The sequence below is a fragment of the Terrapene carolina genome, unplaced genomic scaffold (assembly GCF_002925995.2).
Source record: "Terrapene carolina triunguis isolate 2854851 unplaced genomic scaffold, T_m_triunguis-2.0 Scaffold194, whole genome shotgun sequence".
NCBI lineage: Eukaryota > Metazoa > Chordata > Testudines > Emydidae > Terrapene > Terrapene triunguis.
This window is the reverse complement of record NW_020664545.1, coordinates 12683461-12697452: the sequence shown is the minus strand read 5'-3', so window position 1 is coordinate 12697452 and position 13992 is coordinate 12683461. Positions and strand designations below refer to the sequence as shown.

General features: G+C 47.3%; 1 protein-coding gene across 2 annotated transcripts in view; it reads right to left on the bottom strand.

The window, feature by feature from the left end:
- Window positions 1–5363: 5363 nt before the first annotated feature.
- Window positions 5364–13992, bottom strand: part of FZR1 (fizzy and cell division cycle 20 related 1) — a 33848-nt gene continuing 25219 nt past the window's right edge. For both annotated transcript variants that reach the window (XM_024218364.3, XM_024218365.3), the window contains exons 9-14: window positions 13756–13858; window positions 12847–13031; window positions 11643–11876; window positions 11436–11540; window positions 10106–10198; window positions 5364–8957 (exon numbers count right to left, since the gene is read on the bottom strand). In XM_024218364.3, coding sequence (XP_024074132.1) covers window positions 8916–8957; window positions 10106–10198; window positions 11436–11540; window positions 11643–11876; window positions 12847–13031; window positions 13756–13858 — 762 coding nt within the window. In that variant the 3' untranslated portion in view covers window positions 5364–8915. The remainder of the gene's footprint in view (window positions 8958–10105; window positions 10199–11435; window positions 11541–11642; window positions 11877–12846; window positions 13032–13755; window positions 13859–13992) is intronic.

The window sequence follows — 13992 nt, the reverse complement described above, 5'->3', positions numbered from 1 at the left end:
CCGGAGCCCGCCCCCCCGTGGAATGCCGCGCTGCGCTCCCCCCGCCGCCCCTTACCAGGTACCGCCCCAAGCATGTGCTTGGGTGCCTGGAGCCGGCCCTGATGGCAGGGGTTGGCCACCTTTCAGAAGTGCTGGGCCAAGTCTTCATTTAGTCACTCTGATTAAAGGTTTCACGGGCCAGTCATACATTTGAACGTTTTCAGAAGGTCTCTTTCTATAAGTCTAGAATATAGAACTAAACTATTGTTGTATGTAAAGTAAATAAGGTTTTTAAAATGTTTAAGAAGCTTCATTTAAAATGAAATTAAAATGCAGAGCCCCCCGGACCGGTGGCCAGGACCTGGGCAGTGTGAGTGCCACTGAAAATCAGCTCGCGTGCCGCGTTCGGCACACGTGCCATAGGTTGCCTACCCCTGACCTATGGGAAAACGATTCCTTCCTGACCCCTGTGATCTGTTTATGTCATGAAGCATGAGGATTTGGTTGTCCCCATCTTCGTGCACACAGCTGCATGGATTACGATTGTTTAGTGAGACAAGGTGTGATGAAGTGGGGATTTTCCCTTGTTATGTTGTATGTGAGTCTTACTGTTTTGCATGAATTCTGTTTGTGACTTTTGCGGAGACTGCTCCAGCTGCCTGCATGGGGGTAGTCAATAGGTGGCCCACGGTTCAAATCCAGACTGCGAGAGCCTTTTCAGCAGACCGCAGGGCTCATGGTGGCTCAGGGCTTCAGCCCTGCAAGGGTGCGTCAGTCCAGAGGTGCTTCCCACAGGGCTGCAGCTCGGATTCCTGGCGGCTGAAGCCCCAAGTCCAGGTGCACTTCCCACGGGGCTGCAGCCCCACCGGAGGCGCCCTGGGACTTGGAACTTCAGCCCCGGCAGGACTCAGGCCTCCAGCCCCGCCTGAGGCATGTGGGGACTTCAGCCGTGCCGGGAAACACACTGGGACTGCAGGCCAGCCTGAGGCGCGCTGTGACCGGGGGCAGCCTGAGGTGTGCTGTGACCGGGGGCCAGCCTGAGGCGCTGTGACCGGGGGCAGCCCTACCGGGAGCGTGTGGGACTCCAGGCTTCAGCCCCACTGGAGGCTCTCAGGGACTCGCGCTTCAGCCCGGCAGGAGACACAGGGGGGTTCCCAAACATTCATCCAGCTCCAATCCGTGCACCTGAATTTAAGGCCTGACAGCAGGAGCCCGGCTGCCTCGGGCGGACAGCCAAGCAGCCCCTGGAATGCTACCCAGCGCCCCCATCAAAATCTAAAATGGCGCCCCTGGGTTACAGACCCTGCAATTAAAATGTCTGAGGCTGCACCTTTCCTGTCTGTCTTGGAGAAACCTCTTCTGAGTGTCTGTTTGTTCCCTTGCTGCTAACCGGGGCTGCTGCAGGAAGCAGGCGGTGCCCTCCGCCCCGTCCCTCACAGGTGCCATTTTTACAGGAGAGAGGAAAGAGTTCAGTGGCTTGCAGCAGCTCTGCTCTTCCCTTCCCTCTACGCTTGGGACAAGGAGAGGGCTCCTGTGCCTCTCCCTCTTCTCCTCTTCCTCCCTGCACCCCTTCGGCCCCGCTGGGAATCGCGGCTTCAGAGCAGTGAAGAGCCCCAAGAACTGCAGGAGGAGCAAAGGGGACCCAAGGGAATCCCACCGCCGGTGCTTTCGAGGACGTGTAACGGCACCGCGTTTAAAAATGGCAGCAAAAAAAGGAAAGTTGACACTGAAAACTGTTCATTTAAAGCAGAGGGGACTGACGCTGTTTTATTTTCCCACAACCCCCAAAGGGTCGACCAGTGTGTTTAATTTGTACAGAGACTGGCTGGTGTTAAAACCAGGTGCATCAAATGACACTACAAAACAAAGCACATGGATTTTGACCACAAATACCCACTGACTTCCAGTTTAAGATGAGACAAGATTGCTTCATTAAAGGATGCATTTTTTCAGAGCACAAATATTATTTCAAAGGCTACTTGTGCTCAGGAAAAGGCAACTGAAACTTCATTGAGGTGTGTGGGGGTAACGGCAAAACCCTTTGACAGATGCGGACATTATTAAGCAGTGTATGGTTACTACAGCTGAAACCCTTTTTACAGAGAAGACAGACAGTGTTGTCACCTTCAGAAAGCTGCCAATCTCAGACAACTGGGTAGATGCTGCATTTCCCAATGTTGCTAAGCTGCCGGGACACTGCATCTCTGGCCAGGCTTCTTCAAAACTTCCAGCTGAGATTCCAAGAATTTGAAAATGTTAAAAGACATCGTCCTGTGTGTAAGGAACCCATTTGTGGTACAAGCAAATGGTATTTGGTGTGATCAAGCAAAAGCATTCTTTCCAGATTTGAAAAAGCAAAACTACAGCTGGAGCTTACTGATTTACAAGCGGATGATGTGCTTAAAATGCAGCACACTGAAACTACATCTGAAACTTTCTGGCCAACCCTTGTGCTGGACTCCACGTATCCACACTCAAGGAAGGTGGCATTTACCATTCTGGCTACGTTTGGCACGTGTGTGTGTGTGAGAGTCGCATTCGCGACACTGAACAACATTAAATCTCGTAATCGCTCTGTTCTGACTGATCATCATCTGTGCAGTCACCTCCGTCTTGCCTGGACTGAACTCACTCCAAACTTCAAGGCCCTTGGCCAGCAGAAGACCTGCCACTTTTCCCACTGCTGGCGAGCACTAGAGTCATTATACATTATTCACACCTATTTCATTTTAAATGTGTGTTGCTGTATAAAATTACATTTTCAGTAGTGATACTACAGTTTTAACAGGGATTTTGCAGTAATTCAGGATTCTTTTGCTTAATAAACATGTAGGTGGGTGTGTATTTGTTATTGGAAAGACTTGAATCATAAAAGATAAAGAGTTCATGTGTACGAAGTGTTATTTTCTTTCAAATAAAACTGATACTTGTGTTAAATAAACCACAAAAGGCCTGAAAAGTTTTGAATATGTTTATCTATATGTAGATATGCCTACATTACAATAATTGTATTTGACAAAACTCATTCAAAACTTGAAACAGTTGTCTGAAAGAGTTTTTAATGCTAAATAAAATGTCAAACATGCAAATATTAAGTACTTTCTCAAAGTCTCAGATAAATTACATCTTTCTTGGAGGTTATTTTTAGGTTATACAGTGGTTTGATTTTATTTTACACTTAATGCAGTAAAAATGTAAGCAATATAGGCCCTGGGTATATTTCACAGCATTGTATGTGTTGAACAGGGGCACTTGTGTTTCTCTGGGAGTCCAGAACTTGACTACATCTTGATCAAGAAATTTGGACCTTGACAAAAAAGAATTGACTACCCCGCTCTACGGAGATCACAGGCAATTGCAGGAGCTCAATCAGGCCCAAGGGCTGGCCCCAGCACACCTTCCAATACACATGCTGCTTGGGGATGCACACTGTGACGAAGTGGGGGGTTTTCTTGTTTTCTGTGGAGTTTCAATGGTTTGCATGCGGAGGGGGTGAGACTCAGTTTCCCTGGGTATTACTGGTTTAACGAGGTGAGGGGAGAGGGAGTGTGTTTTACAGAGGACCGGAGAGAGGATTTGTGGACCCAGCCGATGGCCGGACCAGTGACCGGTGACCTGGCGACCCGGAGGCCCAGCTGAGGAGACGTAGCCGGTTCTGGCCAGTGGGCGGACAATGGGCTGCAGAGTGAGGACCCAGTGACCTAACCAGCCGGTTCCAGCCAGAGGACAGAAGCGAGGAGAGGAGGCCCCGGTTTATGACCATTTACCTGGAGAGAAGACAATGGACAGAGGTGGGGCCTGGGGCCGGTGATCTCAGATGCCCAGCTGGGAGCAGGGGGGCTCTGGGCTGGAGTGGGGGAGCAGGCAGAGCCCACCTGGATGCAGAGAGACTGGGATGTGCTGGGCTGAGGGAGGCCAGGCCTGAGGCCCTGAGAGTTTCCTGTGCTGTGTTCAACTCTCAATAAATCCTCCTGTTTTATGCTGGCTGAGAGTCACTCCGGTCTAGAGAACAGGGTGGCATCAACCCCTTTAGGGGTGGAGGCCCAGGGGGTCCAGAGCGAGTGGACTCCCTGAGGGGGCCCACGGCGAGAAACAGGTGTGCTAGGGCTCCGAGATGTGCGGCTCCAGGAGGTGGAGGGGCCTGACCCCGAGAGAGAGCGGATCCCCCCGAAAGGCTGTCTCACTGAAAGGGGCACCACCCACGGACCGCATGGGGCCAAGAGTGGGCACGATCTGTGAGTCAGTGACACACACTCAGGGATCCAATTGCAGAACATGCTCCTTGCCATCCTGGCCCCCATTTTTTATTCAAAAACTTGTTGCTGTTTAAGACGATTTAGGGGAGGGGGGAGGAGAGAAGAACAGACATGACCCATCCTGAGTCTTTAGCCTCAGACCCCTGCTGTAGATTCTCTGGCCTGGATTCTCCAGGGGAATAAAACATGGGAGCCAGAAGTCACCAGGCCAGAAGTGCGTCCAGTGGAAGGAGTGGCCCAGGCAAAGTTCAGGGTATCATTACTGACATCATTTAGTCAGTAAAATAGCTTCCGCTGTCCCAGCCACTCATTTAGTGGCTGGGACGATAATGTCTCATGTTCTGTTCTAGCATCCCAAAGCCATGCTTTTGTGAGAAACGTGTTTAATCTTCAGCGATAGCCAACAATCTGGGATTTGTATAAGTCTGTACAATAAGAGTCCAGTTCATTAGCAGTGTAGGTAGCTGTCAGATCTGAGAGGCAAGGTTTGTATCTGCTTAACAGTGCTGACAAATGCTAAATGGATGGGTCCCAGGTCTACATGCATAAGAGCATTCACAGTAAGAACAAGAGACTAAGACTGGCAGGCTAGTCAACATACCAGTTCCCTCCATGTGACTTGCATCAACTGGCTTTACTGGCTCAATCAAACCCAATGCTCTGAGAAATCTTATTAGGGCAATAGAAGCCATCACAGCCATGGGAGAAGGGAATGGAGCAAGACAGATTCTATCCTGGTTTGCACATCATTAAAAACTGTCAGCCAGCTCCAGAATCCTTAGCCGGATTTTCAGATCACAGCATTGGGAGGTTTTTTGTTATTTGTTTGGGGTGGGGGTTTTTTTTGGGGGGGGGGGGGGGGAAGAGAGGACAAAACATCACTTGATTTGTAAATTAATGAAAATGGTTTGGAATAGAACAGTTTGAAAAGTGACCTGGAGCTTCATATTTACACAGTCACTTTCCCTCTGGCCCTGCTTCTCCAAATCAGACCCTCGCCCCAGTGAAGTCAACGCGGCTGTGTGGGCGAAGGGCACGATCATGTACTTGAGCACAGGATCCACACAGCACTTTAAAGCACATCACTCACGAGTTTCATGTGAAGCTTTAAACAAAGTGACACCAGGCTTAAATTCACAATGTATTTAATGCCAGTTACATTGCTTTACATGAAAAGTTACAATGGTCTCTCTATTTTTTTTTTCCCCACCATATGATGCTTTATATGTAACAATGCCACAAGTTCTTAGAATTTACCTGCATAAACTCTGGGGAGACCTTGCAAACTGCCTGAACTGTACAAGTCAGAAATGTTATGGTTCATACATTGAAATAAGTGTACGCAAGTTTTTCTTTTTCCATTTACAATACTATTGAGCACACTCCAGACAGCCAATCGCTTCACACGAGTTGCATACATGAGATTCTAGACACAAACACCCCCAGCACCCCCTCCCCCCCGAAAGATACCTTTTGAGGACACTCCACTAGCCCCAGCAAACTACCTCCTTTGGCAACTGCACAGGAAACAAGGAATTTGTGCTGGTATTTTTTTTTATATCCACTAAAGACCGTTTTTAACATTGCTCTCCCACCACCCCTCCAGCCAGGTAGCCAATACACTCAACCATAAACCAGCTATGGGATCGGGAATCAACTACTCATCCCTGCTAAGCAGAACAGTAGGAACACAAAGTAACCTGTCCTGCCCAGCCTTCCGAGCAGAGGGAGGATTAGGAACGGGATCGTTCTGAAACAGTGCGACAGAAATAATGCTGTTAGAAGCAGAGAATGACAAACTGAGCGTATAGAAGGATGCTCTGTCGAATGCAATTCTCTGCTTGAGATTTCAGTGCGACACACAAGAAAGCTCCCATGCGTAACTGCAGCACAGACTCCAGAGCATCTAGATTTCTCTGTGGTATTTCCTCCCTCCACTCTGGGGATTACTTCAAAACCAAACCCAACACTGCAGGCCTAAAGGAAGAGGACTGTCTGCTCCCCTCTCCTTTCCAAAGCAAACCCTCCCCAAGAAAAAGCAAAGCTTGTCTTACCCTGAGTTCGAATGTTCCTTTTACCAGTTGCCTCAGCAAGGGTGGCTCTCTGATGTAGGGCGCACATGCCTAGGCTGATCACGCGCCTGACAAACAGGAAAGCTTGCTCCTCTCCAGTGTGTGGTATTGGGGCGGGCAGAGGGGATTACTGTCAGGATAGTTACCAGGACCACTGCACAACCTAGCCTGTACCACTCCTTCCCGGCCCCTAGCCATCCCTGCACACACCATCAGACTTTCCACCTTTCTTCCACACAAGACACTTTCCGCGTTTTCCTCCTCATTAGGTGGACACTTACACAACTTGAGCAGAGACAAATTTACTCCCCTTTCAGGGATGGTTTCCTTGTTTCCCTCCATTTACAGATTTTTCCCAGGAGGAAAATGTTTTGTGGGTGGTTTGGACATTGAGCTAGGGGACTGGGGAACAGTTATCCCAAAGCACAGATCGCAAATGAGAAACTAAGCCACAGAAGTAACTTGCAGCCATATTCCTCCTCCTTCCAGTCTCTGACTTAAGACATGCATTACTTTCCTCTGGTCCTTTCTCCATCATAATTGCCCCAGGGGGTGGAACAGGCACCCGTTACAGACCATGTTTCACTACAAGTGATGCCTTTAATTCAGACATGCTTGCCTGACTTAATGATCTGACAGGTTACCAATTCCTTAGTGCTTTAGTGAGGTGACGGATCAGGATGCCAAACATGGAACAAGCAGCAATAGAGGAATCAGGAGACCATTGCAGACCATGTTTACAGTGCCTTGGAATTTTGTGGAGAGAACCAGAGTAAAGCAGATCTGTGCTGAAATGGTTTTTTGGAGGAGCGTGGGAAGGGGGCGGCGGGACTAGTCAGGTCCCATTTTTGGCTTCAAGAGCTCCAATGCCGTCAGCTTTGCTACGGAACACCATGTTGAGAAGCACTCCTAGTACCCAGAGACCAACATCCACGCGTTAGCTGTAAATGGCACACTTGGTCAAGGCTGTAGTGAAATGGAATCACAGTTCATAGCAATTCTCTTTGCCAGACTTGCTACCTGAAATTTGCCCTTTCTAAAGGGGTCGCTGCTGCTCTAGAGAAGCAGCTGTCTCCCACACCTTCCCTCCCCCCCTTCCCCCCCCCCAACCTGGGCAGGCTGGTTTCGCAAGAAGGTATCTGCCTACACACTATGTACAACAGGACAAGGTCTATATACACAATAGCCAAGAGAAGAGACAGAACTTACATCCAAACATTTTACAAAAGGAGGCGAGGGGCCAGATGCACAGCAGGCGAGCATTGGCACAGGTACAAAGTAGACAGGAACTGGCTGCTGCAAGCATAACAGCTTCTCTTTAAATTAAAAGCAAGACACACACACACACACACACACACACACACACACACACAAGTGCTTAGCATCACACCTCACTGCATTATTCCAACAAACTGGCAGGATCTCTCTCTTCCTGAAACTTAAAAATGGGCCTCTGGCTGTGACCTAATTGAAGTTAAAAAAAAAAAAAAAAAGCAACACTTTGCCCTTGCCTAAAATACCTTGCACACAGACTTACAAACACATGATGTTTCTTCCGTCCCATGTGGAAGACAGGCAACAATCTTAAAGAACCTTTGTCTTTGAAAACAGATCCACAATAGTCTCTCTTTCTAAATCCATCTCAACTGCTTTTGTCCTCATAAAGACACTGCAGCAATCAGTCTGCAATAATTGGCACAGCATAAAGCTCTAAATAAATACTCCTGGGTCTTTAAAAAAAAAGCCATTGTTTCCCCATTAAACTAAAAGTCTTAGACCAGCTTTGAATGTGTAATATCAATAATTCTTTTTAAAAAAATAATCATCTCTTTGGATCGTGCAGTAATCTTTCCTTCAGAAGAGGCAGCTGCTGTTAAAATCTTTTAAAAAAATTCTCAGCTCCATTATTTTAGCCAGATACTAAGTGTGCTGAAAATTAAACTCTTAGGTGAATGTCCATGTCAAATATTAGTCATGGTTTTAAACGGAAGAGAAAACTGTGTGTCTGAGGAAAATAAGCAGTTCTCCTTTTTTCTACTTGGAATATTAGTCCCAAGCAAACAATACCCATTCTACATGCGAGAGGCTTCTTCCCAGCTCTAACTTTTGTCCTCTCCCAGCAGTAAAATTTGATCAAGTCTGGCTAACTCTGGCTTCCGAAGAAGTGTGTCAAATCAGAGAATGAAGAACCCAGAGCAGCATTCCAAACCCCTCCTCACAAACAAATCCACTCATCTCTCACAGAGGTTACAAAGCAGCAGTTGGGATGCCCTTGGCCTAGTCTTCCTTATCATGGTCCATATCACACAAGTTCTACCCAATATATAAAATTAGATACTTTAGTTTTTCCCTCTTGCACCTGTTCCCCTTTATGAAGAATGAATTCTTAACCCTTTGATAGTTGCATCACCCTCCCAGCCCCACCCCAAATACTGTCCAATATGGTTCGCAATCATGTATTTAGAAGAATCTTGAAAGTCCATCCTCCAAACCCACTGGCACTCCCCTTCCCCTCTTCTGGTTGACAGTGAGAGGGTCCATGCACGCCAAGTTTGTGGTTTTCTCCTGGCACTTTGTACCGGGGTCTCCTGGTGTGCAAGTACGGGGTTTACCGTATCCTGGTGAAGAGATTCAGAACAGACACAGACTCCTGAAAAAAAATGAAGAGAAAAGTTTTGAACCCAAGATCCCCACTCTAAATATTCACTGAGAAAATGAGTTGAGCGCAGACAGCTCCATCACACTGCCTGAGCCCTATCCCACACACATTCATTTCTGCCATGAAGCCAGGGCTCGAAGCAAACCATGCCTATGGAAATGGTCTGGGGCTTGCGTGACATTAAAGGGCAAAGCTTCATAAGCATCCCCAAGTTTGATGTTGGTCAGAGATCAACCTTCCTGTGCCCATGCATGTATACGGGGTCCATGGGGAGTGTGAGCATGGCAGAAGATGGTATGGGCTAGTTTTGCAGTACAAGTTTCTGTGAAACAGGGACTGCTGCGTATGTCCTACAGTAGAGCCACCAGAAACCAGATGAAGAGACTGCCAATCAATCCAATAACTGCTGGTCTCTGTCTCTCCGTGGTCCCTCCACATGATATCTTGGTTCCTGGCCACCTCTGCTGTCTCTCCACATCTGCTCAAGATGCCTTGAGACTACTTTTCAAAAAAAGCCCCGCAGAAACTTTTTGCTCACCCCTACTGTTAAGTCAACTCTAGAATAGTGACAGTTCTCAGGGACTTAAGGGAGTTTGATCCTGTCTCCTAAAGCCATTGTGCCAGAACTGAAGAATATGTATACAAATGACACTGCAACAGTGTATTAAAATGCTAGGAAGGAACAGGCAAAGGTGGACACCCTACACCACTGCTACTTAAAACGAGTGGTGTGGTGTGGCATGGCACCAGCATAACTACCAATGGTTCAATCTTAAGAATGCGACACCCAGCCTTAAATGGAGACCGATGGCGTTTAGTTGTACTAGTTACTTTACTTATTCTGTGCACAGAGAAGGCCTCATAAATCACTACTTTCAAGTGAGGATCACAAACCCCTTAGCCTTTGATCAAGACTTAATCCCCCCAGCTGCTAAGAGAGAAGTATTGGGTGTATGATCATTGTACACATAGGTAAGTGGAGGAATACAAAAGCAGTGAAGTGACTGTCCAAGGTCACACAGCAAGTGACTAGAGCTGGATAGAAGATCCACAGCCTCCCTCCTAGAGGCCTCTCCCGCACTGGGCAGCACCTGCCGCAGAAAGAGGAACTAACTATCCACATACACGAGCGAGTTTACCTTTGTTGAGCGGGTTTTGCTGAAGACATTCCAGAACCTCAGGGTTTCATCTCCTGCTCCTGTAACTATGGCCTCCCCATCAGGAGACATTGCCTAAGGCAAGAGAGAAAACAAAAGCACAAACAGGCTTCAAAATACATGTTCCAATGTTGCTAAACGGTAGTTTAAAATGGAGGCCTCCCCCCCAGCAGAATACAAATGTTCAATTCCCTTCACCTTCTCTCTAATGGAGGTAAACCAGGCCCAGCTGCCTTTGCTTTCCTCCTGCCTTGTCACCACTGCCACAGGTAAGATGCAGAATTTTGGAAACAAGTCTTAGTTTATGCTGCTACAGATACATAAGCGTCCTTCACATTATCTCTGGAATCGCACCTCTCTTTATAAAGCCAGAAGTAAGCTGTTAAGAAGCCAACATCACCCTACACATTGTTAACAAATGAACTAGCCACAGTGTCTAGAACAGTATGAGACAGGCTCAGCTGATCCCATTCTGTGCTGAAGCTTCCCCACCAGATAAGTGACGCAGCGATCAAGAGATGGAACTGGATTAAAACAGGACTGGATGGTTTTAATGCACAACCATGAAGAGGAAAAACAGCAGGTGGAATAAGGGGAAGGATTAAAAACTTTCTAACTCTGAAGAAACTTTCGGCTTTTACAAATTTCCCTTGAGCTCGGTTTGCTGTACCAGGTAGCTGTGCTCCTCAGAAGTGAGAGGAGTTGGAGTTTGACAACCTGGCGCTTGTCCAAAGGTTAATTTGTGTCACTTTTTGTCACGTGGTGCAGAAGAATCCTCACGCCAGTGTCAGCAAGCAGGGACAGCCAGATCCCAATGCTCCTGTTGAGTGTAGTGATGCTTAGTCTTGTTTGTTTCACGGACCAAACCCTGGATAGCAAGGAACCAGGGGATCCCAGTACTAGCCAGTTTGGGTTCTGTCTCCGTGCACAGCCCAGTCGCAGCAGAACCAGAAGCAATAGGAGATCACTAAGCAAAGGGCATGGGTTATAGCAGGGGTCGGCAACCTTTCAGAAGTGGTGTGCCGAGTCTTCATTTAGTCACTCTAATTTAAGGTTTTGCGTGCCAGTAATACATTTTAACGTTTTTAGAAGATCTCTTTCTATAAGTCTATAATATATAACTAAACTATTGTATGTAAAGTAAATAAGGTTTTTAAAATGTTTAAGAAACTTCATTTAAAATTAAATTAAAATGCCAAGCTCCCTGGACCGGTGGCCAGGACCCAGGCAGTGTGAGTGCCACTGAAAATCAGCTCGCGTGCCACCTTCAGCACGCGTGCCATAGGTTGCCTACGCCTGGGTTATAGCTTACCAGGTATAAGACTCTGTACGAATGCCCTGTTAGTTTTGCTACTTGGGTTAATGAGGGATATTTCCAGACGAGAATCTGGTTCTGCGAGTATCCATGGGTACTCACCTGTAGGGGGAAGACACAAGAATTACAAGAAAGAGTCAGTGCTGACAGTTCCTGATCCATGAAAGCTCAGCAGCAGGACTCCAACCCCCTGGTTCAACTTACTAGTTCATTGGCATGTTTAGACCAAGCCAGATTGCACACTTGTGACCCAGTATCAATGCACTGCAAGGGCTGCCCGGTTAGAGTGTTCCAGAACCGAATGCAGCGGTCAGCTGTCCCACCACCCGAGGCCAACAGACCATGCTGATGTGGAGACCACGCAATAGCTTTCACTGCTGCTAGGTGCTCTGTATATTGCTGGACAGGACTCAAGCTGGAATGATTCCACACAAGGAGCTGGTGGAGAGAAGAAACAAGACTAATTAACACAACTCCAACCTCTGCTCCCCAAACCGAGGAGACAGCACCAGCTAAAGCCCAGCCTGGTGAAGCTTGCCCTGCACGGCTCAGCCAATGCACCTCCATCTTAGCGATTCCTGTACTGGGGCCTCTCCCTCAGGGACAGCCAAACCTGCTCAACTCAGGGGTCCTTTTGCAATTTGGGGCTAGAGTAAGATCTACAAACTCGTGTCACTTGGGCTATGTGCAGTGCTTGAACTCTGGTCTCTTGACATGAAAGACTTTGTGAATAATCCAGCCATAATCAAAAATTTTGGAAATCTGTTCTCCCCCCCCCCACCCCCTCCGTGAATGAGAGTAGAAGTTGCAAGAGCTTGGGACACTATCTTCCATCACACCAATGTCTGGGGAGTTAATTGTGCAGGAATCTATCCCAAGGTGCTCTCAGAATTGTTCTTGGTACCATATGTAACCATTCTTTGTTCTCTGGTAAATAGCAAACCTGAGCTGTGCCTGTTAAAACAAAACAAACACGCAGAAGGGAATTTCAGTGTCAACTAAGTTATTTAAAACTGTGAAAACTTCCTTCACTGCACACTGCCTAACTTCATGTTTAAGTGGAGACCGTTTAAACCAGCTTCACTGAAATCTAACATCCTTCAGGCCAAACATACAGGTGTAGATACCCAAGCACATTAGGAACAACAAAGCATAGTTAAGCTGCCCTATTAATTTTTACCTAAGACGGACACTAGAAAGTTGTAGAATAGTCTAGTTTAGCCACATTGGGGGGGGGGGGGGGGGGGAGAGAATGGTCTGTCAGTCGCCTCGTTAGTAACAAAAAGGCATTTTCAGAAAGGCTGGAATTAAAAGTTGACATATCTTTGAAAGAAGGCAACTTTTAAGATTGGGAGTGCAGGTTCAGAGATGAGGCCAAGGCCCACACCCACAGCAATCAGTACTATACCTTGTTATCATTGCCACCCGACGCTAGGAGTTGGTGGTCTGTGGACCACTTCAGCCCACACACTTCCTGCCTGTGGCCCTGAAGCCGTCGCTCAGACTGTAGTGGGGGGGTCCGAATGTCTCTCTGAAGGATCATTCTGTCCCGACTGCCGGAAGAAAGCTGGTCTGCATTCCATGCCAAAGCACCTGTAATGCAGGCAAAGGAACAGAGTGAGAATTCCAGGCAGCTGTCAGTGCAGGATTCCTGGGGGTAAGTATCAAGCCACTATAACCAGAGGAGGACTAAACAAATCTTGTCTTGAGCAACTTTTGTTGGAAGATCAAAAAGCTTTTTACATACACAAACCCTATGGGAGTTCATATTACACCCACTTTACAGCTGGGTAAACTGAGGCACAAGTGGTGTAACAACTTGCGTGAGGTCATCAGAACTCATGAGGTGTCTCGACTCCCAACCCCTGACACGGTCACCAATTCACACTGCCTACTTGTAAAAGCTAGTCCCTGAAAAGCAGGATGAACTGGAATCCTCAAGCAGCCAGCCTGGAGGGTTGAATGTCATTGGTTTCAACAAGGTGCATTAACAGGACACACCTAGGATGCCTCATCACACAACACCCTCCACAACTGTATGTGGCGATGATTCATAGTATCACCACCCCCAAGAGCAGGCCAGTGCAATTTAAAAGGACTCAAAAAAAAAAAAAAAAAAAAAAAAAGCTATTTCATAGAAGGCTTGGGGAAGGAGTGGTGTGTGGGGGTGGAGTGACCATTCCCACACTCCCTTTTGGATCATAAATGATAGCAATACTGCACTATTAACATGGCCTTAAGGGATCCCTCTTCTACGTTAGCAAATGCCATTTTCAAATGGTAAACTTCAGCCCTCTTGCTTCCTGTTCTTCCTTACCCACTCTGGCTGTGTGACCCTCAAGCATGGATAATTTCTTCCCTGCAGCTGCGTCCCAGATCTGTACAAAGCCCTTGTGAGTTCCAACTGCTACCAGGTTCCCCTAAATACACAAAAAGAAAACGTGCAATCAATAAAGTCAGTAATTAAACGTACAAACCATCTTTTGTGGCCTGCATCATGCGGGAGGTCAGACTAGATGACCATAATGGTCCCTTCTGACCTTAAAGTCTATGA